The 26,566-nt window shown below is 45.6% G+C and overlaps 1 protein-coding gene across 3 annotated transcripts in view; it reads right to left on the reverse strand.

The window, feature by feature from the left end:
• The window catches only part of NAV2 (neuron navigator 2), a 948,472-nt gene that overhangs the window by 190,821 nt on the left and 731,085 nt on the right, over positions 1–26,566 (reverse strand). For all 3 annotated transcript variants that reach the window (XM_006892015.1, XM_006892014.1, XM_006892013.1), the window contains exons 7-10: positions 19,449–20,541; positions 16,757–16,869; positions 8,781–8,889; positions 6,187–6,576 (exon numbers count right to left, since the gene is read on the reverse strand). In XM_006892015.1, coding sequence (XP_006892077.1) covers positions 6,187–6,576; positions 8,781–8,889; positions 16,757–16,869; positions 19,449–20,541 — 1,705 coding nt within the window. The remainder of the gene's footprint in view (positions 1–6,186; positions 6,577–8,780; positions 8,890–16,756; positions 16,870–19,448; positions 20,542–26,566) is intronic.

The following is a 26,566-nucleotide window of genomic DNA, read 5'->3' on the forward strand; positions in this document are numbered from 1 at the left end:
TCCGTAAACTTTCATTAAAATCAATTTAAAATAAAAAAAAAAACAACAGAAAAAAAAGGAAAAAGGATTGTGGTATGTAAGATTAATGTTATTACAGCACAGACACTATGAGCTAAGGGGATTTCGAGAAGGAGCCACAACTGAGGGAGAATCAAGGAAGGCTTCAGAGAGGAGGTGACTCACAAGAAATGATGGGAAAGATAACTGAACACAGGGTATTATATTGGGCATGCAAACAACACAGAATCATTGACACTATGACTTATAATGAAGCTACAAACAGTTAAGCAGGAATAGCTCCCTCAACATTGAGGAGTCTAACACTGAGCCTCCTAAGTGGAACAAAACACCTACCGTCTGATGGAATAACCTTTGCCATCTGCTAGTGAAAACTTTCATCATCAAAAGGCCAAAAGCAAAGACCAGCCGACTCATTCATTAACCAGCCTCATATGACAGATATGCCAACTGCTACAACCATTGCCTCCTTAGCCTCTAGCTGGAGGCCATAACCTAATGCAATGACTTTTAGAGCTAAAAATCACATCACCACATCCTATAGTGGCCACAAGATGGAGCCATGTACTGAAGCAAAAAGATGAGAAAGGTGTTCCGTAAGCAGTGTTCTGTAAACAGTCACTGGTTTTCACAGTTAGAGGTGGCTGTTTATATAAACCCAAGGTCCTGTGGAGTAAGGCACCAAAAAAACCCAGATAATTCATTCACAAAATTGTTATTAAATGCATACTATGTCAAAGTGCCTGGTTTTAGAAAAATAGCCAGTGCTGTCTACCTTCTAGCAGGTCTGAATTTAGCAGAAGAAATACACACACACACACACACACACACACCCACACCCACACCCACACCCACCCACCCAACATCCTTGACTCTTCCAGGTCCTATCCAAGCTGTAAATTTAACCCCGAAAGGTAAAGGACTTCTTTCAGTTCCTTTGACAAAGTCACAATTGGTGTTCATCTCTGAAGACCAGATGGAATTTTCTCAGCCCCACTCCGTTCCCCTCGGGCACTTTGGCAACCTGGCTGAAGAACTGCATGTAGTTTAGGGGTGATCAGTGGGTACTAGTAGCACAGAGTAGACAGAGCTCACCCTGGGGTTATCCGGAAGGACATCACTGGGCTGGCAGCTTTAGGATCACTCAGAGGGCCACGACCATGTGCCACGGAGTCAGGCCTGTCTAGTGGTGACCTCAGGTACGTCACAGTAGAACTGTGCTGGGTAGGGTTTTCAAACCTCTGCAGCATGCTCTGTAGGGCTGCATTTTATGCAGATCACCAGGCTTTTCTTCTGAGGCACCTCAAGTGGACTCAAACGTCCACCTTTTCAGTGAGTAGCAGTACATACTGAACATGTGCAAGACCGAGGGCTTCCCAAAGGAGAAAGAACGGCCAGGCAGGAAACAGCACACGAGGAGCTTTACAAAAGTTCTAGATAGGGCTTTTGGGACACAGTAAGGAGCCCAAAGCAAGGGTGAGTGAGGGGGGTGTGAGGAGGAGAATGTAAGAGGGAGGCAGACTATGTATGGTTCCACTAAGTCAAATAAAACATTTGGATGAAAGCATCCATCACTTCCCTTTCTAAGTACCTGGACGTTTAGGGGTGATAAACATCTAAATAAGGTTGACATTTTGCGTTTGTCAGATATTTTCCCATTGCTGTTATGGTTGTGTGCCATCAAGCTGGAAATGATTCTCAGCTGATCCTCCAGCACATTTTCAGAGACTGTAAACAGCATGGGAGGAGAGTGTCCACCTTCCTACTGGGCAGCACCTCGTGGATTAGAACCAGTTGCCTTTGGGTTGGTAGTGCAACTTTTTACCCACTAAGCTGTCAGAGCTCCCTTATTTGTCATTCATCAGATATAGTCCCCCCCCGCAAAAATTGTAAAGTTTAAAACTATGCCAATTGTAGTGCTTCAAGGTTACAGAAGTGAAATGACACGCAATCTCCTCCCATGAGATTTACTGCCACTGAAAACCTGCTGGGGGTCAGTCATGGGTTAGATCTGACTCAACCATACATAACAACAACGTCATATGGAGTTCTGGTAGCACAATGGGTAAGCCCTTGAAAGTTCAATGCTTCAAATTCACCCAGTTGCTCTGTGAGAGGAAGACCTAGGAGCTTGCTTCAGTAAAGACCAGGACCTCGGAAACCCTATCGGGCAGTTCACCAGTCACACGAATTTTCCCTGAGTTGAAACCGAGTCAATGGCACTGACCAGCAGTGCTACACGGCTGGCAAGTGGCAGAGCTGGGCTGAAGCCCCCTCTGTGTGGTACACCAACTTGCTTTCTCTCCTCTAAAGCAACTGCCCACTGATGACTTGATTCCAAAGCAGAGAATTAGCCAATAGTGCTTAAACACCTACAGCACCGTCAACTTAACATGAAGAAAAAGAAATGTGTAGAAAAAATGGCAAACGCCTTGCCCAGACTCAGCATTTAGAAAGGCAAACTGGCCTCCAGGCAGAAACTCAGAGGCTTTTTGCAGAGCAAGGTCATGCTTAGCTGGCGCTGTAGAAAGTGATGATTAGAAGCTGCACTTGATGCCATCTGGTTAGCTCTCCTCATTCTGAAGAGATATTTCTCTATTAAGAGGAAGAGAGCAAGAAAAACCAGACCAGGCTTCTCTCATTTCACTAATTGCGTGGTTTGTGTACATTTCTTCACTTTTATCTACACTTGTTCTAAGCACTGTCTTACACGCTTCACATGTAACACAAAATGTAAGCTTCACAAAGCACAAACTGAAATGTAAACACTCACGCTTTTAGCCAGGATAAAGGCCGGCTCTGGTTTGGGTGGGTAAAGAAAGCCCATGTGCCTGCCTATGACGTCACAAGCTTCACTTTAAGGTATGCCAATGTCTCCACCTTGTGGAAAAGGTCAATACTACATCAAACTACAAAGAGATCTTAAAAAGACATGATCTGACAATAAAGACTGTATCGCAGGATACAGAATCAGCAAAAAGAAGCAGGACATTTTGGCAGTATATTATTACAACTGTAACTAATAATGATCACTTAGAGGCTTGCTGAAAAAAAAAGTCTGCAAAATAACAAGATCATCACTGTCATGTTCCAAAGAGTCAGAACCAACCCATAGCTGACCCTCCACTGAGTTTTCAGAGGCAGTTAATTGCATAGGAGGAGACTGCCCATCCTTCTCCAGCAGAGCAGCTGGTGGGCTCGAACTGCGTACCTTCAGGATTACAGTTCAGCTTCTTGCCACTGGGCCACCAGAACTCCTTAAATATTAAGGTTAGATGATGCTATTTTGGTTAACAGTTAGAGGTTTTTGCTTTGCATGTTTATGTAAAACTATAAATACTGACCTAAAAGATTCTTTAAACATCATCCTATATATATCCCGAACTTTATATACACGATCAGGCTGAGAAACAGGGAGGTCTCTTTATTAATTGATGCATGCAATTATTTCATTAGTAATAGAGTGTAGTCTGTAGGGAGCCGGCAGCTAACCTGAAGGCTGCATCTCTCTGGTCATCTGAATTCACCATTAGGTCTGACGGAGAAAGAGGGGTAATCTCCTCTGGTGGAAACCCGATAGAAGGCCAGTTAGAAGCTGGTACCCAACTCAACAGCAGTGAGTTAGTTAATTAACCCCACACAAAGGAGCTCTGGTAGTGTTGCACTTAATTGTTGTACTGCTAACTAAAACGTCACTGGCACAAATCCAACAGCCATCCCATGGCGAAAGGTGGTTAGTCTCTCCTGTAAAGATCTGTGTGATTTACAGCCTTGGGAACTCAGTGGCTGTTGCTATTGCCAGGTGCCATCAAGTCACGTACATGCCATAGTGACCCTGTGAACAAGAGAGCTGAACCCCATCCTACCTTGCGCATGTCTGACACACGGAGCCCACTGCTCTCGTCATTGAGTCTATCTCCCTCATCGAAGGTCTCTTTTTCACTGACCCTCCACCTTTCCAAACATGATGTCCTCTTCTAATAATAGCTTCTCTCAGCAACATGCCTATAAAGTAGGTGAGACGAAGCCATCTTTGTCTCCAAGGAACATTCTGGCTACACTTTTCCCAAGACATATCTGTTCATTCTTTTGGCAGTCCATGAAATCTTTATTACTTTTCCTGAGCACCAAAACTCAAAGGCACCAATTCTAATTCTGTCATCCTTACTCATTGTTCAGTTCTCAGATGCACGGAAAGTGATCGAAAAGACCCGGGTATGTATGAGGTGCACTTTAGACTTCAGACTGATATCACTGCTCTTCAGTATTTTGGAGAAGTCCCTGACATCAGACTTGCCCAATGTAGTACATCTCCTGATCTCCTGACTGCTGGTACCAAGGATGTTGACTGATGCACCAAGCAAGATGAAAATCACTGACCACTTCAGTCCTTACACCACCCATCATGATGTTGTCTGTTGGCCCTGTGGTGAGGAGTTCTGTCCTCTTGCTGGTGAGACAGTAGTGGTAGTAGCTGGTATTATATACAATCACCATCCACTTATCAGCGTCCTTGCAAGATGTGATGATGTTTTCAAACTGAGACAGAGACCACTTCCAAAGATTAAGAAACAAAAACACAGATCATATCTGATGGAATGCTGGAAGATGAGTTCCCATATGGGAAGGAGCTCCAAACACAGTGTCTACAACAGGGACTCAAACACACCAGCTATTGTGATGACAGCACAGGCCTAGGCGACAGACAGTTCCTTCTATTCTACATGGAGCGCCCATGAGCTGCAGCCAAGTCAACAGCGACCAACAGCATGTACTCATTCACTGCTGCTGACCTGGAGCCGACTCACGGCCAACCCCCCGATGAGATTTCAGAGGCTGTATACTGCATGGGAGGATATTATTCATCTTTCCCCCCTACAGCAGCTCGTGGATTCGAACTGCCTGCTTCTGAGTTGGCAACACAACTTCCTAACCACTAGGCCACCAGAGACAAGGAGGATTTAGTAGTGAATAAAGCAGACAATAGCCCTGGCTTGAGGTGGAAGAGTGACAATGTAAAGAAATAATGAGGATCATTTCAAGTAGTAATAAAGCTTTCAAAGGTAAGAAAAGGTGATATGATAAAGATAATTACATAAAGGAGGGCACACAAAGCACTCGAGGTTGAATGGTCAAGGAAGTCTCCTTTCCAAAGATGTGACACGTAAACAGTGGAAAGAAGTCAATCATATTTAGATGTGGGGCAAAGGATCCAGGCTGAGAACCAGACAGTGTATAAGCTGTGAAACAGAGAAGAGATTGACAAGATTGAGGAATTAAAACAAAACAAAACACAGCAGCCATGAGGCCAGTAGAAATGGGAGATGCCTGGCTACCATTACTGAGTGTTCAAATCAGAGACTAACAGATGGATCCTGCTCAAAAGGAGAAAAACTGCAGAACAGAACATCAAATCCCTGTGGAAATCACACTTGGTGGACTCACTGAGACTGGAGGAACCTCTAAACATATTGTCTTGATAATCTTTAAACCTTGAAGTGAAAACAATCCCATAAGGGCAGGTATAAAAACAAGAGTTCAGCACAGTTAATAAAGGATGTCAGTCTTCAGCATTGCGCTCTTTTAAAAGATTTTATCCATGTAAGTGACAGCAGTGACTCTGGCATTTCAATGAGAAGTTATAGAGGAAAACAAGCGTAATGGAGACGCATCAATACGGACTGAGATAATGAGAATGGTGATGTGTGGAAAAATGGAGCCTGAGTAAGTATATATTTTGTTGTATGTATTTTCATACACACACAATTTTTTCTTCTTCTTTAGAAACAGAAAGGAAAATCACCTCTGCAGCAGTGAGAAAAAGGAGAAGAATCGTATGTAGACAGTAAGCAAAGGCCAGCTCAAGTAGCCCAGCCAGGCCGTGCTCTGGGGCTGGGATTCCATCCTAAATGCCAGGTTTCTCCTGGGACTGACAAGCTCTGGTTTGTTTTCAAGCATCACTCTGGCTGCTGGTGGAGACTTGCTAGCTCTGCCCAGCTTATTACTGGCCAAGGCTTGGACTGTAGCCCAGGTCTTTGACTCACAGCCTAGCAGTGCTCCCCGCCCAAGGAAAGGAGAAGCTGAAAGAGGCGGTTTGATTTCCTCTAGGGAACGTAAGTCTTGCAGAGAGACGCTGGGTAGCTTTTTTGGGAGGTCCCAGGTACTCACCCACTTGTAATGTCATCGGTCCGGATGTTCTTGCTCAGAACATCCCCGTCGCTCATGTAGCCGGGGGCGTCCATGCTGATGCCTTCCAGCTCGATTTCATCTCCTGCCTTGTCCGAGACGTCCACATGGCAGATGCTGCTGCCCCTGGTAGCCAGCTGTCTTCTCAGTGGGGCAGAGTACACGTAGCGACCCGACTCGGTGTTGATGAACCGGCTGGCGTTGGCTCGAGGGGGGTATCCATTGCCCATAGAGGGGGCATCTCCTGCTTGGAGGCGGGGGCTGGACTGGCCAAGTCTCCAGGACAGTGGGGTAGGCCTTCCGGTCAAGCTGAGGATACTTCGTCCGCTGATCTCTGTGGTGACGTTGGTGTCAAAAGTGGTTTCCAATGTGCTATTAAAAACATATCAACTTTGGATTAGATCTAAACGTGCCTTGTATCTATTACAGTTCAAATGTTCTGTAATTAAAAAAAAACAACAACATATATACAAAATAGAATTAGACAATAAGATATCACCTAATACTTTGTTAAAAAAGAAAAAGGTAGCTGTTAAGAGACGCTGGGAGACTGAAGAAAGGGTGAGTTAGTGTTTAATGGGGACAGAGCTTCTGTTTAGGGAGATATAAAATTTAGAAATTGAGAGTGGTCATAGCTTCTTGGTATCAGGAGTGTAATTGCTGAGTGTGTGTTGTTAGGCACCACCTAGACGAGTGAACTCCGAGCGACCCTAGGCACAACTGATCAGAACCTGTCCTCACCTGCGCCATCATCATCCTCCCTGACCGCTTGAGTCACTGTGTCAACCCATCTTACTGAGGGTCTGCCTCTCTTTCAGAATGCAATTAATGACACTGAGTTACTTACACATGGTCAAGATGGCCAGTTTTATGTTTTAATTGTTTAATTATATTTTAATTGTTTAATTGTTTAAAAAAGGGATGTTGTCTATATAATATTTAATTAAATATATAGATAATATTTTTTTCAATGCTTCCAACATCCACATCCATAAGTCTTTTGCTTATATAAAACGATCACTAAACGTTGGGGGCAAAAAGTCCAAAAAGAGTGCCAAGGTTGAGCTCCATAAAAAAATCAAGTGACATGGCTCAGGAGCTTCCCGAGGACGGCACTCCATCCAGCCTGGGCTTCAGAAAGACCCTTTTGGACCCCATGGTCTTCAGAGTCTAGTGGGTGCTTGGAGTCCAGTCCAGAAGGCATATGCACCTCCGGGAACTGCATCAGGATTTCCTAACGGGCACCAGGCTTTCTCTCCTGTCGTGACTGTCCTCACTCACCAGGGTAAGGCCCAAGCCAAGAAATTCATCCCAGCACTGTAACTAATGGCTAAGTTCCAGTGGATGGTGGGAGGGTGAGTGCTTCGTGTTCCACATATAGTCTCAGTACCCCATATCTGACTCCGTATCTAAAGGTTTAGGGGAAGCCTCTCCAGGGCCCCACAAATCCCCAGGGACTCTTCTTCGGCAGGGCCAGTTTGGTGCCTCAAGCTCTGTTTCTCTCTGACCATCTGAGCTGCCTTACTTCCCTCAGCAGAGGTTCCCACTGTCTCAAAACCCATTCTATTTAAAGACAGAACCCACAGTGGTCAAACCGGACTGTAAAACCTGCTGATAAGAGCAGAAGCCCAGGTATCACTGCTATAGTCATTGATCACGGAATGAATATTCGAGATGCAAAGAAACTCCTCTAGGAGCTCAGAGGAGAGAATCAGAACTGTCCCAAACAAACTGTCAATCTGAGTTCAGCCGAAATCCTCAAACACATCCCTGGGCTGTATCTTTTACTTCTTGCTTGGTGGTAAAAACAACTCAGTGACTGTTTCCCATGTAATCCTATATTTCACCCAACAAAATCATATTTTAAACATTATCATACATTAGATATAGATATAAATAGAGATAGATAGGGAGATGTATAGTTTTCCTTACATGCTTCATATTTGTGCATGACTAACAATATTACTGAGTGTTGGGTAGCAAAAGACTGGGAAGAATTCAAGTGATTCACTTACTCACACAGGTCAAATCGAGGTCTCCTACTTGTCTCAACAGCACACTACAGTTTGAGAAACTCCAAGTACTAAAGCAAAACTTAAACAGAGCTGGTCTAGAAGATCCTATGCTGAAATGGGTTTAGCAAGTTTTTGCTTGGGGGAGAAATCTATCTAATATTAATCTTTGCTCCCTATGGTTTTCTTGTGCATGCTGTATGTTATCATTTATGAATTCCAACACAGGCAGGCACCAAGACTATTTCTTCCATCATCAACCAATTCATTCTACAAGTGACATGAACAAACTCACGAGACTAGAAAAAAACAAACCAACAAAACAAAATCCCACTCCCTTCAAGTCAATTCTGACTCAGAGGACCCAATAGAGCAGAGCAGAACTGTCCCTCAGGGTTGCTAAGGATGTAAAACTACACAAAAGCATTCTTCTGCCTCATTTTTCAGCCACAAAGTGGTTGGGAGATTAGAAATGACCACCTTCTGGCTATCTGCTTAATTCACAGTACCACAAGCATGTAAGCCAAGCTGCAAGCTTCAACATATCATTCTTTGAGTGGATACCTGTGTGTAACCTGAGTTCCCCGTAAACTGGACATGGTCTCCTCTAAGTTCTGCCGCAGATCAGCAATGTTCTTCACTGTCCGCAGTCGCCGAGCCTCCGGATCTTCCCCTGAGTAGACAAGGAGGAAGATGATGTTAATTCTGTGAGAGGCAGTGAGCTTCCTGATCATAGCATTGATAACCATGACCATCATCACGCGCCATGCTCAGAGCTGGTCCCCGTCAATACCTCGCAAAGACATGCAAAGCAAGCTGACTGACAGACTGGATGCCCAAAGAAAGAGCTAACTCCAAGGAGAGAGGTCTGTCCTCTTCCTGCAGGTCCCTCCTGAAACAGATGTAGTGGATCTTGCAGGGGAAGCAAAGCCTCGCCTTAGACACAACACATTTCACAAGGTCTCCAATCAGGACACGTACAGGTGAGGTCTGACCACTTCGTGGGAATCACTTTCTGCCCACGCGAAAGCATGAGAGGCATTTTGTTTTCTAAGCCTGGGTGATGCACACGGCTGTCTTCCAGCCCTGCTTTATGAATAGAAGCAGGGTGGCTAAAAGGTCTGCACTTAATATGCATGCACATTCCCATAGACAGAGGTCTGTCTACTTTCTTGTCCAATTTATTATGTCATTTCAAAATCTGCCTCTTCATCTTACAGGCCTGCGTGATTGGAGGAATTGCTCTATCATTTAGACAGAGCACCTTCACTCTATCACTCAGATTCCACATTTCTGAAATATCCCACAGATTTCCAAAAGAACAAATCAGTCTTAGAAGAAGAAATACAACCAAAGTGACCCTCAAAAGCAAGGATGGTAAGACTTCAACATGCTCACGCTGGACCAGCCATCAGAAAGCAACCTGTAGAAAGGGCACCGTGTTTGGTAGAGGATTAGCAAGGGGTACAAGAGAAACCCTCCATGAGATGGACAGACATCGGAGCTGCCTCTATGACACAGTGGTCATGAAAATGGCACAGGACTGAGGCAACATCTCACTGTTATATGTGAGACCATCAAGGGTTGAAACCAACTCCATGGTACTAGCAACAAGAGTGCCCATCTCAAAGCATGGTGGGAAGCATAAACGTGACGAGGTATGGAGCGTGCTTTGTACACAATCCTACACGTAAGCACACTTAGGCCATGTCAGCAGGCATACAGCACACAGTCACTGAGAAGAACAAAGCTTTTCTATGAGTGAGGAGAGCCTTCCATTTTCTGGGCAACATTCCCCATGAGGCACCTGGCTAGAGACAGTTTAAGCTGATGCTAACATACGAGAAAGGTCATTTGGTTTGAATCCACTAGCAGCACCCTAGGCATTTTTATCCAATAAGGATTTACCGCCTCAGACAAATCTGATGGAGTATCAATAGGAATCGACTCAAAGGCAGTGGGTTTGTTATTCTGGGTTTAAATGTATCAGAAGAAACATAACTAAGTGAGCTAGCAGCTCTCTCAGCAAAGCTATGCATCAGGCTCCCTGGCAATTCTTTATCTGAGCCTAGAACTCTACAGTGCATGAGAAGAGTACTGGATATCCCACGGAGTGCCAAGAGGACATACACGCCTTAGAGAAGGTGAAGCCAGATTGCTCTTTACAAGTAAGGATGGCGAAGCTTCATCTTGCAGACTTTGGGCATCTTGCTAAGAGAAGCTACTCCTTGGAGAAAGACATCGTGCTTGGGGAGGTGGAAGGACAGTGGAGCAGAGAAAGACCCTCAACCAGGTGGACTGAGATAGCAACTGCAGCAATGGGCTCTAGTGTGTAAGGAAGTGTGAGGACAGCACAGGCTAGGACAGAGTTCAGATCTGTTGTTCACAGGGTCGCTATGAGCTGTACTAGACTCAATGGCACCTAACAACAACAATAAGGACAAGAGGAGAAAGGGACTATCAATATGATTAAAAGGATCAAACATTTTCCCCTTGGAGCAATTTCAGAAGAAGCAAACAAGGCTGAAGTACCACAAGCAAGGGTCTACAAATGTCTCTAATGAAAATGTTGAGCAGCATTTTCCAGAACTATCCATACAGAACACAGATTATGTGAACAGCAGCAGAGTATATACTGGACACTAAGTAATGTACTGGACACTAGAGGGCGATGGGAGTAGAATTTTTGCCTTCCACATGGGAGACTCGGGTTTGAATTCCAGGCAGTGCACTACCTGCACAGACACCCTGCACCTCTCGGTGCAGGCTTGTGTGTTGCCACTGTGCTAAATAGGTTTCAGTGGAGCTTCCAAGCTAGGAGAAACTAGGAAGAAAGGACTGGTAACCTACAGTTAAAACTCTTATCAATGACAATTCCTAGCATTACAACAGTTCTATTTTTCAACTGATTGTGTGGATGGCACACGAGGGACAGTGCTCCATTCCATACTGCATAAAGCCATAATTTGAAAACCTGGGCAGGAAACAGCAAGAACAAAATTTCCAGCCTTTATCAACAGGCTGCTAAGAAATGCTACAGAGTTAACTTTTTTGAGATAGACAACAACTTCACTACATTGTGTTTGGCATGGTTGTGCCAGGAGGCTGAGGGATACATTATATGACTGTGTGATTTGGGGGAGGGAATCTGCTGTAGGGAATTCACTGTCCTTGAAAAGGCAAGTGTTTCCAATTTACTCCCCCTTTCCAACCAAGGGAAACTTATTTGTCAGGCATTTTTCTCTTATCTAAAAGCTGGTCAAGCTTGTATTTTCCACTGAATTCTTTAAAATACATGTACATGTGTATAACGTTTTTAACCAAAAGTAGTGACAAATGTCTATTTTTTCTTCCTCTAATGGCCTTGGAAGGATGTAATTGCATCTATCTCCTGAGCCAACAATTACTGTTTACTAAAACTTTGGCCATTTCATACACATAGACAGACAAAAAGGTCCTGTTCCCTTGGACAGTTCTAGGTCCTGCAAACATTGATTACAAAACTAGGACTAGGCACAGGCTTTCAAATCACCTTCAACAATGAACTTAACCATTCACAAAATAGATCAATAGCTATTTATCTATGTCTTTCAATGATATATTGGTTTATGTTACCTCTCCATGGAGAAACTAAAAAATCTTTGAGATAAGGATGGGGTCACATCTTTACTTTTCTCACATAATCTATGGTTCTTTGCTGACAGATACATGAATAGGCTGGGATAGGAAAACAACTTGGACTTTGCATTCTGACAGACAAAGGTTTTAATGCAGATACTGCCTTTTTTCTTTTTTTTTAAGCCTGTGGATGTTGGGCAAATCACTTAACTTCTCCACGTTATCTGTAAGGTGGGGAGGACTAGCACGAGGCTTGGACGGGATGACACATAAGTTGTCCAGTGTATTGTTATGTGGCACCACGTTAGAACTGTGACACTTCAATGGGTTTTTAGAGGCTGTAAATCACACAGGAGGACATGACCCATCTTTATCCAGTGGATCAGAACTTTACGCCTTTGGGTTGGCAGCCCAATTCCTTACCACGAGAGCACCAGAGCTGAGGGCTCCATAAACGTGAAGGTCTTATTTCCTTCTTGGGTGGTCAGCTAGAAAGTGTCTCCTTGCCTCAGACCCTGTGTTGTAACAGATTCCAAGCATAATGGAAAAACCCAAACACTGATCTGCTTGCCTCACTTAGGGTTCACATTCTCAAATGCCTATTCTGTCTCCTTAAAAGGTGACTTAAACATAAGACTGCCCACTAACTAATGTCCTACTCAAGTACTATTGAACACGACGGTCTTTTCAGCTCATCTATAAGGTTCTTTGAAAAACCAAGTAAATTCTCTCCCCATCTTGAGCAAAGAAGAGTGAAGAAAACCCAAAATGCAAAAGTTCAAAAGACGCATGGATGACATGAGCCTCAACTATCACAACCCGGAGCCAGAGGAACTGGATGGTACCCGGATGTTATTATCAACCACCATGACAGGGCTCACACCAGAAGGTCCTGTATAGAGTGGAAAAAGCTGAGAAACTGAACTCAAGATCATAAGAAACACCAGACCTACTGGTCTGATAGACACTGGGGAAACTCAAAGATTATGGATGCCTTTCAAGTCTGGAACTTAACTCACCCTCATTTATCAACTTTCAGCCAGACACAGACAGCCTCATAAAGCAAGCAACAACAACCAGAGAGGAATGAATGTTATAAAGCAATCAACAAAGGACTGTATTTGCCCAAAACCAAATCTCAGAAGGTGGGGAGGCAGGAAAGAGGCTGACTGGAAACAAGGAACAGAGGAGGAAGAAGGAAGAGTGCGATTACAGTATGAGGATTGCAATTAATGTGAAATAAAATGCATATAAACTGTTGACAAACAAACAAACTTGTTTTGTAAATGATCATCCAAACCACAAAAGTTAAAAAAATAGTAAGCTATAATATATATTGTTGTTGTTGTTATGTGCCGTCGAGTCATTTGCAACTCATAGCGACCCTATATACAACAGCCCTAAACCGTGCTTTACATTATATATAATAATAATAGTATGTCAGTATCCTCTCCAGAGTGCTGAAGAGCAATGATGTCAGTCTAGAGACAAAGGTGTACCTGATCCAGGCCATGGTCTTCCCAATTACATGCTATGCATCAGAAAGCTGGACATTGACTAAAGATGACAGAAGAATCAATGGCTTTGGGTTGTGGTGTTAGAAGAGAGTGCTAAACATGGACCACCAGGAGAACAAATCTCACATACTCTGGGCACGTGGTCAAGAGGGACCAGTCCTTGGAGAAGGACATCATGCTTGGAAGGGTGAAGGAACAGTTCAGGGGAGGAAGATTCGGATGAGACAGATAGACATAGGAAGTGAGGTGATGGGATTAGGTGTGTTGGAGTAAGTGAGACTGGCTCAGGGCAGGGCAGGGTTCAGAGCTGTTATACATAGGGTCACTATGAGTCGCAGGTGACTTGGCAACATATAACAACAACAACAATAAGAACATGCTATTCTATCTTGAATTGTGGTTCTTTTCCATTTGCCAAGTCTCCTTCTAGTTACTGTTCACAGCTGAGAGCATACCACATCCTGATAAGCCTCCTCGTTGCCAAAAAGGCTTCATCAACCTGGGTGGTGATATGGTGAATAATATGCTTAACTGTAAACTAAAATCTACCCAGACACATCTCAGAAGAAAGGTCGTGTAATCTACTTCCAAAAACTAACACTGAATGTCTTACCGGTAACAGTTCTACTCTGACACACACACAGTTGCTTCAAATCAAAATCAAATTGACAGCAGTGGGGTTTTTGGTGTGAAGTGTTTTTTTGTTGGTTTTTTTTCCCCCAAGGAGGATGGCAAAGTGTTACAAAATTATCTTTGTGGCAATCCAGGAGTTTACACTTGGAAGGCTTCAGGGGCATGCTGCGACAAGAACCAGACCAGAAATTGTGTGCAGACTTGAGGAGGCTGAGTTGTATCCAGTGATTAGGAATGGAAGAATAAAGACCCTCCATTATCAGTTAAAGCCATAAAAAAAAATATAAATAAATAAAAAGGAAGCGATGTCTCATGAAGGAATAAAGTTTCTGTCATAAGAAATATTCAAGTAGAGACTAAAAGAGCCTTTAGTGAACTACAGAAGAGACATGCATGAAAGAAATTTAAAGCAACCTGGTGGGGTCTGTGGTCCTTCTATCAAGGCACATTTCTCAAGTATCAACTCAACTCACACTAGTAAAATTGGAACCAACTCACAGCTGACTCTCCAGTGGGTTTTTGGAGACTGTAATTGCATGGGGGAAGACGGCCCATCTTTCTGCTGTGGAGTTGCTGGTGGATTTGAACCAGCAGAGAGGCACAGCCCTTGGGTTAACACTCCACAGACATGCCAGTGACAAAGCAGCAAGGGAAATGAATCTCTGCATAACCCAGAGTTAGAACGATACAATAGAGCATATGTTCTTCTAGACGCCCACTTCTAAATAAAGCTACCATTCGTTGGCATGTCAAGGGACCAGCCATGGATAAATAAAAGTCAATCTTCAGTGTCTCCATAAAAAAAAAAAATAATAATCACAGTCAAGTCACATATGTGATTCTACTGCTCGACTAGGAGATGAATCATCTTGCTTAAGAAAGGTTCAGTAGCAACCAGAATTATTTACTGCCCAGGCACTGCTGGCCACTTACAGTGGCTCAGCGTTTCTGAGTTTGCATTGGTTTTTGCAGTCTTGGTACACGGGAAAAAAAGGAGAATTAGTGGGAAATCATAGAAGCAATAATTTGGCACTCTGAGATCCAAGTGTTTCTGGAAAGTTCTTAGGCTGCTGCTTTTGCTTTGTCAGCATGAATCCAGCTCAGCCCCATCACATCATCCATGCACCCCAACAGCTCCCTAGATGGGAAGACATCTGACAGACACCCGGCCCTGAACCACTGACAGCTCACTTTTGATGGGTGTACTTAAGAACCTGGTCTAGAATGTGTGTGGAGGCCTGAACAGTGATCTGAGCTCTGTACCCTTCTTCTCATAGCTAGTCTTTTTTCTTATATTAGCCATAAACTCATGTAGGGGCCTAGAGACCTTGAAGAGAGGAAAACATGAAATTAACGTCAAATGTGGGAACTTCAAAACTGATAAGATGGATTCCTCACAAAATGTTTAGGGGAGAAATCACTGCACCATCACTGGGCCTGGCCAGCAGAGTCAAGAAAATAGTTAATCACCTAGACCCTCAGAAATGACTACTTAGAGCAAAGGGTGAGAGGGGGGAGGTGCCATCACATGGCTGCAGCCCAATTCCACAGATGGAATTTTGTTATTAAAGTGGGGTGGGCATGGCTACTTAGACTAATAAGTCGATTTAAAACATGGCCTTGATTTTTAACCCAACTCTGGAAGTGGAAAGAGGGGCATAGTAACACAGCCACGGCTAACTGTGTGGTTTACCACCCACTTGCCAGATTAGGAGTTCACAGATCATAGGGAAAGGAGTTAGGAAAGGCGGGACAGAAGGTGGCAAGCCAGGATTCACTGCAGTAGGAATTGCAATGCTAATGTGAAGTAGTTGTTTTTTGCTGGGTTTTTTTTTAATTCATAAGGTGATAGTTTAACATTAATATACAAATACTTAAAAAATGAACTACGTGGCAGCTGCAAGTCTTATCTTTTTATACAGCATACACACAAACCTATTGCCATTGAGTCAATTCTGACTTAGCAACCCTACTGTACAGAGCTGAGCTGCCCAGAGTGTTTCCAAGGCTGGCTTCAATACAGAAGCACACTGCCACACCTCTCTCCTGCAGAATGGCTTGCTGGCGGGTTCAGAGGGCAGGCGTTTCAGTTTGCAGCTGAGCACTTAACCACAATGCCACCACTAATCATCAGTGCCTCCGTTAGATTAAAAAATATATATATATATAATTTTTTTAAAGCAGCAATTAAGGGAGCTCTGGTGGCCTAGTGGCAAGAAGCTGCACTGCAATCCCAGAGGTATGTGCTTTGAATCCACCACCAGATGCTCTGCTGGAGAAGCAGTGGCAATCTCCTCCTGTACCCAATTTGACGGTACACACACACACACACACACACACACTCTAATATTTTTTTTTTAAAACAGCAATTAATGGAAGAAGCCAAGACTATATACTTTCAATCACTGTTTCCCATACAGAAAAGGAGGGGACCTAATATGAGGGTTCTAATTTTATCTGAATAATAAGGAGATTCAAAGGGAAGTAAGAGAGAAGGCCAGAGCCCCTAAATAAACAAAAGCTATCTTAAAATAGAATGTGTCAACAGGTTAGAGACTCATGTATAATTCTAGAGAGGAGAAACTAGATTGGAAGAGAGGAGAGAAAAAAGGAGAAGAAAGAAATGGATGGGAAATGGTAGGAAACAGAGTAAAGTTTGGCTGCTTAGTCAGTGCACAGCAACTGCGGATGCAGCTGGGCTACCACCTGGCAGCAGGCTGCCTGGGACACCTCTTCAGCCACAGAGCCGGGGCTCCTGCGGGCCGCACTCACCGGTGAGCTCCTCCAGGGCGGGCTGCACACTCTTGGTGTAGTGGCTGGGCTCCATGCTCACGCCTGCGGAGCTGGACTCGGCAGTGACATTCCCTTCAGTGTCCGTCTGAGACCTTCACACAGAAACCAAAGCAGACATGCTTGTCACGAGAGGCAAGTGCCACATCTGGGCCCCCGTGGTCTGACCACAGCGCCCACCGTCCCCTCGCGCAGCAGAGGCTTTAGAACAGAGCCAACTGGCAGAATGACGCTAAATAATTCATTCGCTGCGTGTGGAGCAATGTCTTAAAATCAGAGAGTCACTCGACTGTAAAAGATGAAATATTCATCTCCCACGTGGAGGGCCTGCGAGCCCTCACCCAGGGCTGTCTCTCGGCCCGACCATCAGGAGGCACATCTAACTAGGCAAAAAGTGGAGGCTCCTGGGTGGTTCAGATAATTCAACCTGGGTCAAAAAGCACCTTCTAAGTAACCAGCAGTGTGAGCCAGTGAGGCATAAAGATGACTCTATTGGCAGCCTGTGGGCTCCCCCATCCCCCTGACACGGCTCTCTTTGCAAAGGTGACTGTACAGCCAGCCAGCAGTGGGTGCCAAGCAGGTGTGTTTGCCCTCCAGGTCTCTGATTCAGCTCAGATCCTCTGACATGAAAGGTATCATTGATGCTTATTCCAACACTTGACTGCAATCTGTACTTCCCCAAACCTTCTCCAGGCCCTTATTTGTCAGGCAAATTGAGACAACTGCTTCATGCTACGTTGTCTTGCCGCAACTACCTCTGTTCATTTAGGCATGGCATGCAGATGTATTAATTACACTCAGAAGCATAACTCTGGGTGTAACATTATTAATTCATCAGCATCCTCAGCAAATCCAGCCCAATTTCACTGTCTATGAAGAAAACGTTTGCCAAGAAAAGAAACTGCGTAAAATGGTCTGTGGGGGACGAGTTGATGAACCTAACTCGTCCGCCCCTCTTCTTCCCTCCCCTCCCACGGGCCCTCATCAGCTCCCCATTCCGATGATCTCTACCTTTAAAGAGTTTGCATCATTTCAGCGCTGCCCACCACCCTCTGGCTGATGCCCAAACCCTCATCCTCTCTGCCTGGGCTCACAGAAAAAAGCACTTTGTAAATAGGAAGGTCTCCTCACTTCTGACCTGGGGGTTAAAAGTGACAACTACTTGCAAAAACCAGCCCATAGATGTATTCTTACTGGTCTACACTGTATCTGTAAGTTTCTAAATTAGTTGCAACTTTTTTTTTGAGTTTTCTCTTTTTTGCAACATTTTTTAAAAATGAGAAATTTCACAAGGATTGCCTGAATTTCTGTCCTCCAGAGAAAACCAGCCTAGAGAGCTAGAGTTCATTTGTATGCAGGGTGCCACCTGCTGGCGCCAAGCTGTAGCTGCTCCCTGCAGGGAGACACAGGAGTGCCCTCCGCCAGTCCCAAGCAGCCTGAGTCATCCTTTTATATACCTTTTTAAAAAAAACAAAAACAAAACCAATCAGACTTCTATATTTGTGATCTTGGTTCTAGATCATCCCTAAGTCTGGTTTACCCCCCCACCAGACGTTCCATTGATCTCTGCAACACCAATATGATCATATCACCCTCCAGTTACCAGATTTCCAAGGGGTGGGGAGAGGTTAGAGAATGTGGTTAGGGTAAGCATGTGACATTTAACCATTAGCTGCCTTTTGCTATCTGGAGATAGTTTTCACCCAATTGCACAGTGTGGTCAAAAGTACTCCATGTCTCCAGGCTGGATCAGGTAGAGTACTCTGGACAAATGCTTTGGGATTCGTCACGAGCTGGGCTAGGCTACCTTTCTGTGTTAGATTTATCTACATGTATTGCTGTGCCTTTCTGACCCAACACCTCATCTCTGATGCTCGGTGGCACCCAGAGTCAATATCCCTCAACAGAAGTGTGTGATGCAAGCTGAGGTCCAAGAGGACCTCACAGGACCCACCAGCATCATGCTTCACGGGGCCTCCCATGACCCCATGGACACGCACATCAGATGGGCTGAGAGACAGAGAGACAGAGATAGCTAGACACACACATCCAGGCTTGTCTCCTCAATACAAGGGTTCTTTGAGAACCAGACCTCCCCTTAACCACAATTCCTTCCACCTTTCTTCCTCTCACCAAAAAGCCCCAGCAACTCAGCAGAAACTTATAAAGAAAAAAGGGTGTGTGTGCCGTGCTAAGAAATGGTGAGAGAATCTGGATGTTTAAACTCTTCTGCGAGAAAGATTCCAGTTTTGAAGCATTTTCCCCCCAAGTCTAGTTAGCATGTACTGGGCTGACACTGGGGTCTGGGTGTGTGGGTGTGGAGGGGGTGTGTGTGTGATGTCAAGCACCCCACACGCACACTGCTGCTTTTGCTGCTGCACCTTCTGAAATGTCCTTTGGTCCCCACAAGCTTGGAAAACAACTGTTCATTCTGGGTCAGCTCAAACACCCCTTTTCCTTTTTAGCTTTCTCCAACCCTTTTCCAACATGAGCTGTTATTAATTCTTTCTCGTCAACACTTCTACTGGGCATCTAACACATGGTACCTAAGTTGTGTGTTAACTGTGCCCGCAGGGCAGCCCTGACCTCTGCCCACCTCACAGCACCTGGAACTGCCCTGCAAGGCTCTCTCTGCCCAGTGAGCCGGGAAGGGCGGGCCGGCAGCCGCACCTACCTGTACAGGAAAGGCGCAACTGTGGCAGTGTTGGGATGGGTGTATTGCTGCTGGGGCTGAGGTAGCTGGACACTGACAGTATTGCTCCCTGTGGTCTGGGTGGATCCCACTGACCCACTGACGGTCTGGCTGCTGATGCTGTGGTTCAGGGTGCTCCCTCCAGGGCCTTTGCCTTCGGAGGAAGCCAGGCTGGATGAGGAGCTGGAGTGTCGGCCGTCCAGCTGGGGCTTCTGCTGGGGGAGCCCTGAGCTTGGCTTCGCACTCCGACTGCGCTCCCCTTCCTTGGAAGGGGCGGGGGCACTTGGGGACTTGCCAGGCGTGCTCTTCATCCCTGGTTTTGGTATTCCACTGTGGGAAGGGGCTGTAGCCTCCTTCTTGGCACTGCTGAGCTTCCCCCCTTTGGGGATGAAGCTGGTGATCTTGGAGGACTTTTTTGGCATCTCGGTCCCGGCTGCTGCACTGGGGTCTTCTTTCGGTTCTTCTTTGAGCTCGGGCCTGTCTGACACTGAGGCTCTCTTGGTGAGGTCCTTGGACTTTTCCTTGTCCTTCTCCCGCTGTTGTTTCTCCTTCTCGGTGCCTTTCGGGGAACTTTTCTTGGTGGTCAGCGCTCGGCTAAAAGTCCTCTGCGCGATCCCCTTGAGTGCGATCTTGGGGCTGCTGGACGCGGGGCCTGCGGCCGAGAGCGCACGGCCGGCAGCCTCCATCTCCTCGCTCTCTTCAAAGCTGGGCAGGATCTCCAGCCGCTCGCAGCTCGTGTCCCGGGACCCTGGGCCCTCACCCGCCTTGGAGCCCCCTTTACTGTTGAAGAGTTTGAGCTTTTCCAGCATGGACTTCTGATTGTTGGGGGTGGGCTTGATGGCTTCCGGGGTGGGTCTGGGGGTCTCGGGCACAGGCTGCTTAACGGAGAGCATGGAGGACGTGGCACTGTGCTTCACACTGAGGGCCTTGCTACGCCAGGGCTTGGAGGCCGCCCCGGGCTGGGGGATGGCTGAGGAGGTGCTGCAGTTAGCGGGGCTCGAGCTGCTGCTGTCCACACCGGCAGGTGCATTGTCGCTCATTCCGGGCTGGGAGGAGGCTGGGCTTTCCAATGGTTCTGCAGAAATGGAGAAGAGAGGGAACTCTAAAATCACATTTGCAGACCCACGCTAGAGAAGGGGAGAGGAGCCACCTCCCCACCACGAAACAGTCCTCCCCAACCCAAATGCCATTACCACCCCATTACCCACTCTGTGGCTTACCTGTGGATACACTCTAATCCCTGGCTCAACTCTTTGCTATCTGTCCTGCACCTTTCATCCCCGTCCCATACTCTAGCAAGATTTGTTCAAATGCAAGCCATCGTTGCTATATACCCAGAGCACAATTTGGAATCTTAATCTAAGAAAACCCAAATAGACAAATCCCCACACCACCACCAACCATGACGCTCAGAGGCCCAAAGAGGCTAGAAATCTACTGTCTTGAATTACTGTATTCACAGTTTCTGGTCTCTGTTATGCAAAAGAGCTAATAAGAATTCTCCAATTTTAAGGAAACCATTTAGCAAAGACATTGAAATGAAATACTCCCAAGAGGAGAAACAAAGTGTCAGAATTATCCACACAAGTTGCAAAGTCCAATCAAAGCACATGTTGCTCCTTTACTTGAAAGGAGTTAACATGAGTCAGGCAGGACTTAGGGAGGAAAAGAAAGATATTTTCTGCTAAAAGTACAATCTGTGCACACAGCTCCACTTCAGTCAAGAAAACACACAGGTTATCTGAAAGTCAAGGCTTCCCTTTGGCGCACATGAGTGTTTCCCTGGCCTGGCTCTTTTCAACAGAAAAGCCTCAAAATAGTCCCTGATGAGAGCCAGAATTATGCTGTGAAGGGTGGGTTCCAAATGGGAGCTCTGCTTGCCACCTCGGCAGACCGGTGTCCCAGGAATGAAATGTCATTCCCCCTTCTCTGATAGATGCTCTGAAGGCACAGCTCTACCTCTTAAGTCAGGGCTGTTGTGGGAGAGAAGCTGACAGAGATGTATCATAGCTGGGACCAGCCTGTGCCCACTGTGCTATGCCCATCATGCCCTCACACCCAACAGAACATGGCACAGCAGTGCCCACAGACAGTGTCCCGGCTGCAATCAAAGTTGCATTACTTACGTAGCAGCGGCCACTTTCCCCTGCAATGATTCCCCAGCAAACACTCTCCAGCCAGAGGGATGGCCCTTCCAATTGTCACAAGTGTTTTCGGTTAAGCCGCTCATGTTTCTAATTAACTTTTGTCATCCACAACTGTTCGGTGCCCAGAAGCCTGCCGGGATTAACGGAAGCTTTTTCTCTTCTGTCTCCCTCCCTTGTTAATACCTCTGTTCCGCTGCCTTCTAGCAACAGGGTAAACTGTATATAGAGCGGCTTTTTATGATTTAAAAGTCAACGGCTGCTGCAGCCCAGAGAAGGCAGTCCCTGTGTGGGGCACCGGCACGGTGCTGGGAGCGCCTCACCGCAGACGAGCCGCTGCTCAGAAAGCCACAGCTCCGGGTGATCCAACGCAGACCTCCCAATGTTTTCAAACACATACATCTTCCTGACTTACTGGGGATTTGGCTACAGAGGGGAGGGTGCTTCACAACCCTCCCTTACAGAATGCACGGGGCATTGTTGGAACTCTTCCTGGGGAGTCAGAGACGGGTTTGGAAACAGGATCTGGCTTTTGGAACCCACCCACACTGCCTGACTTGCACAAGGTCTCCGCGGGCGTGGCCGCTGCGAGTCCAGGGTCTTCAGGGCACAGGACGCACAATGCCAGACACATTGTCAAGAGAGTGTCATTGCCCCGTGTCATAAGCCTGACATCTGTACTCAAGTTCCTTGACCCCATGACCTTTGGGACTGCACCAGAGTTACTTCTTTGTTTAAAAGCAATTTTAACAGAAGCCACTTAAATTATGAGCCATCTTTTGGGGAATACATTTTCTCCTAGCTTAGACATGCTGGGATGCCCATTTCTGGGACCTGCTGGAGGCACGCCAGCTTGATTCATGGCAACTCTGTGTGTGTAACAGGAGAACTCTGCTCCATGGGGTTTTAAATGGTTCTTTTTTGCAAGCAGATTACCAGGCCTTTCTTCCAAGGTGCTTCCAAAGACCTTTTTAATTAGAACCCAAGTGTGTCAACTCTTTTTTGCATCACTCAAACCACCTGAACAAACCAGCCCAGTGAAGTGAAAGGGAGAAGTACACACCACAAGTATATGCTCTGGCTGAAATAACGCTCATTACCATCTAATTGATCCCGACTCACAGAAGACAGGTAGAACTACCCCATGGGCTTTGCAAGGTGGTAAAGCTCAGCAGAAATTATGATGTTGTTGTGTGCTGTCGAGTCGGAACCGACCCATAACTAACCCTCTGGCAGGTTATCAAAGGCAGTAAATCAAATGGGAGGAGAATGTGCAGTCTTCTTCCCTGAAGCAGCTGGTGGATTTGAACCCACATACCTTGGGATTACAGAGCAGCTGCTGACCACTAGGCCACCAGAGCTCCTCTCAAGCAGCTGCTAGTGGGTTTGAACAGCCAAACTCTCAGTGAGCAGCTGGACCCTTAACTATAGTACCTCCAGGGTCCCTAGGGCTGAAGTGACAGTGGCTTTAATTCCCTGGTTCCACTTCTCACAGGGCAACAATTTCTCCCTTCACCAGACACAGACACTTCTGCGTTCCTGGAAGAGGTCATCTTGCAATACTCTGCTATGAGTTGGTTTCTTATTTGGTTCATGTGTAAACTCCTCAAACATACAGATCTCCCCACCCCATCCCCACATCCCAAATTCGGTCTCTTAACAGCCGTCAAAGCACAGGAAATACACAGTGAAGATTTTCTGATTTCTTGGTTGGATGCTTTGACATTTTGGGGTCACATGTATGGCAACAGAGACAACAGGATTTGTGATAATTCATTATGGGTAGAGTAAAATCTTTCTGCTTAAATGCAGGAAAAACCCAGGATCAGGGCTCAGAGCTTGAGAATTTCCACCTGGCAGTCAGCCCAGGCTCCCCTGGTTATGGACTCACAAGGACGTTTTAAGGCCACTCATTACAACTAAAGGGATTAGCACCTCAGGAAGCGTCTCAGCGTGCTCTCTAGGGAGACGTCTTCTAGAGGGCTGGTGGCACCAGGGCATCTGAGAATCGATCACCAAGATCTGGTGTCAGAACACAGCTCTATGTCCCTACAGCAGTGAGGGGCTTCAGGTCATGGGCTGGTTTTGTCCAGGACAACATGACTCAAAATCCCTCATTTCAAGGGTGTCCCCCAGTGACCTCAGATTGTGGCTGAGGTGGCTGTTTGGGACCCTATTCCTCCTTCTTTGGAAAACAGATGTCTCCAAGGTTGAAGCTCTTAGCATGACTCTTAACATGAGATGTTCCTCATCAGTCTCCTGAGAGAGCCACATTGTAGATGATGTGCAAGTGAGTAATGTGCTGGGCTGCGAACCAAAAGGTCAGCAGTTCAAACCTACCAGAGACTCCATGGGAGAAAGAGGGGAGTGCCTCTTCTCATAAAGACTGCAGCCTCATAAACTCAAGGGAAGATTGCTGCGGGCTGGAACTGATTCAATGGCCGTGGGCTTGGCTCGGTTTGGTGCAGGTTAACATGTAAGTCAAGTCTCACACTAATGTTGTGGTTCTAGGTGTGCCATTTTATCTCTTAGTCACAGTGACTGCAGAAGGAGGATGGGCTATTACTCTAAAGTCCTTCCAGCTCTGCCCCATCCAAGTGTCAGGGAGCCTCCACAAGGCCTAACAAGGCTGGGCTCCAGCCAATGCCTATCCCACTGGGCCCCAGAGCCCCCTCCACAAGGCCTAACAAGGCTGGGCTCCAGCCAATGCCTATCCCACTGGGCCCCAGAGCCCAGCTCTCACAAAGTCTTATCATCATTCTGTGCTGTAACATAGGGGGTGGTCTTTATCTTCAAATATGCCACAAAGCTCCCCTAAGATAATAATGTTTATGAGTAGATGGGTCAAGGTACAAGCAATCTTGGCAAAGCTGACTGGGAATTAAGAAATGGCATTCTGTTTGAAAACAAGCCTGGGGGAGAGAATGTAGGAGCTCCGGTGACGTAGCCACTGCTGAGCAAAAGACTGCATGCCTCTGCCAGTTCCAATCTACCAGCAGCTCTGCAGAAGATGGGCAATCCCTTCCTATTCAAATCGAAAGCCTTGGCAAGCCAACAAAGGTCACTGTGGATCAGGATTGACTCAGTGCAGTGGGTGTTTGGCTTCCCCGCCCAACTCTCCGCTCTTGTTTATTTTCTCATGGATATGTGAATCTTTGCGAGATCAAAAGAATCTAAGGAGAAAGGATAAATGAATATAAGAATGTTCAGAGCCAGGGAGCTCTGGTGGCCTAGTGGCAAGAAGTTGCGCTGCAATCCCAGGGACATGTTGTTCGAATCCACCAGATGCTCTGCTGGAGGAGGAGGGGCAATCTCCTCCTATACCAGTCAGATCTGATTTGACAGTGCTCAAAATTTAAATTAAAAAAAAAAGAAGAATGTTCAGAGCACTAGTATCTTTCAAGCAGTAGTATGTTGGCCCCTGAAATATATGAAATTATGTTGGACAGCCTGTGGGTAAAGGTGAATACTTGAATACTTTTATATATTATTTGTAGGAGGAGGATAACTAGCTCATATGTAAATACAAAATTTAAAGGATATAAAGTGTAGTACTTAACATTTAAATTCATTTACGGAAAATATTATATAAACACAGACGGTATAAAATAAAAGTTAGTGTAAGAATGAAACTGTTTAAACACTATTACATTAAATCCAGAAATACATATTTTATATTCAAGCTATTATTTTTGAAAAAGCACCATTAATCCAATCAGAACATCAAAATAAGGTCTCAACTCAAACTCCCTGCCAACCAATCCGTTCTGACTCACCGTCTCCCTCTACTGGGATGCTGAGGCTAATGCACCATAATGGGAGGAGACTGCTCATCTTTTCCCCTCAGAGCCACTGGTGGATTTGAACTGCCAGAAGTGCAGCCTTTGGGTCTGTAGCACAACTCACTACAGACTATGCCTGCAAAGTTCCCTCCACAAGGAATAACAGTTAAGACTAAATGGAAAATGGTAATTTTTTAAAGCTTTATTTATTTATGGATATTTGTTTAGGTCATAGGATTTGCTTGAGAATGACTGAATCTGGTAACATAATTTGTCCTGTTGTTGTTGTGTGCCACTGATGAGTCCAAGCCAACTCACAGCTGACCCTTCAGTGGGTTTCCGGAAGCTGCATATTGCAAGGGTGGAGATGTCCATTTTTTCCCCAGGAAGCAGTTGGTGAATCATACTATCTGCCCTTTGGGTTGGCTGTGAAACTCCCTACTCAAAAGGCCACAGGGCCCCCTTGACTTTATTTAATCAAAGATAATTTTAAAATAATAACAATAATAACAATGATGATAAGAATAATTTTCACACCTTTAACCACCACACAAAGTAAGAATTACATGTTACATCACAACTCAACAAACATCCACATATTTATATGTAAGACTTGGGGGAGAGGGACCCCAACCAGACATATTTTGGCTGTGTTATAAGCTCAAGCATAGTCTATTCTAGTTTATCTTCGGAGCTTCTGCATGGGGTAAATGGTTAATGTGCCCAGCAGCTAACTGAAATGTGGAGGTCTGAGTCTACTCTGACACACGTTGGAATAAAGGCCTGGTGAAAGCCTTCAGAAATCAACCACTGAAAACCTTCCGTAGCCCAGGCCTCCCTGACACACAGGAGGTCACCTTGAGTCAGAGGGCTATTTCACTACCATGGTGAAGTAGATTTCCCCCCCCAAAGGTAGATCACAACCCCCCTAAACAAATGTTATGACCTGCTAATGGGCTCTGGCCTGCAGTCTGACAGCTCAGTTCTGAAAATCCAGCTTACAAATTCTACTCAACACAAACGGACAAACCACCCCACCAGAAAAGAGGGAAAATCAGATAAGGGACTTATATTCAGAATTTATGAAATACTTGAGCACCACAACAAGATAAAGGTAAATAATCCAATAGAAAAATGGGCACAGGATATGAACAGGCACTTCACCGAAGACGAC

Source organism: Elephantulus edwardii, unplaced genomic scaffold (assembly GCF_000299155.1).
Source record: "Elephantulus edwardii isolate Elephantulus edwardi_28Jun2011 unplaced genomic scaffold, EleEdw1.0 scaffold00109, whole genome shotgun sequence".
Classification (NCBI taxonomy): domain Eukaryota; kingdom Metazoa; phylum Chordata; class Mammalia; order Macroscelidea; family Macroscelididae; genus Elephantulus; species Elephantulus edwardii.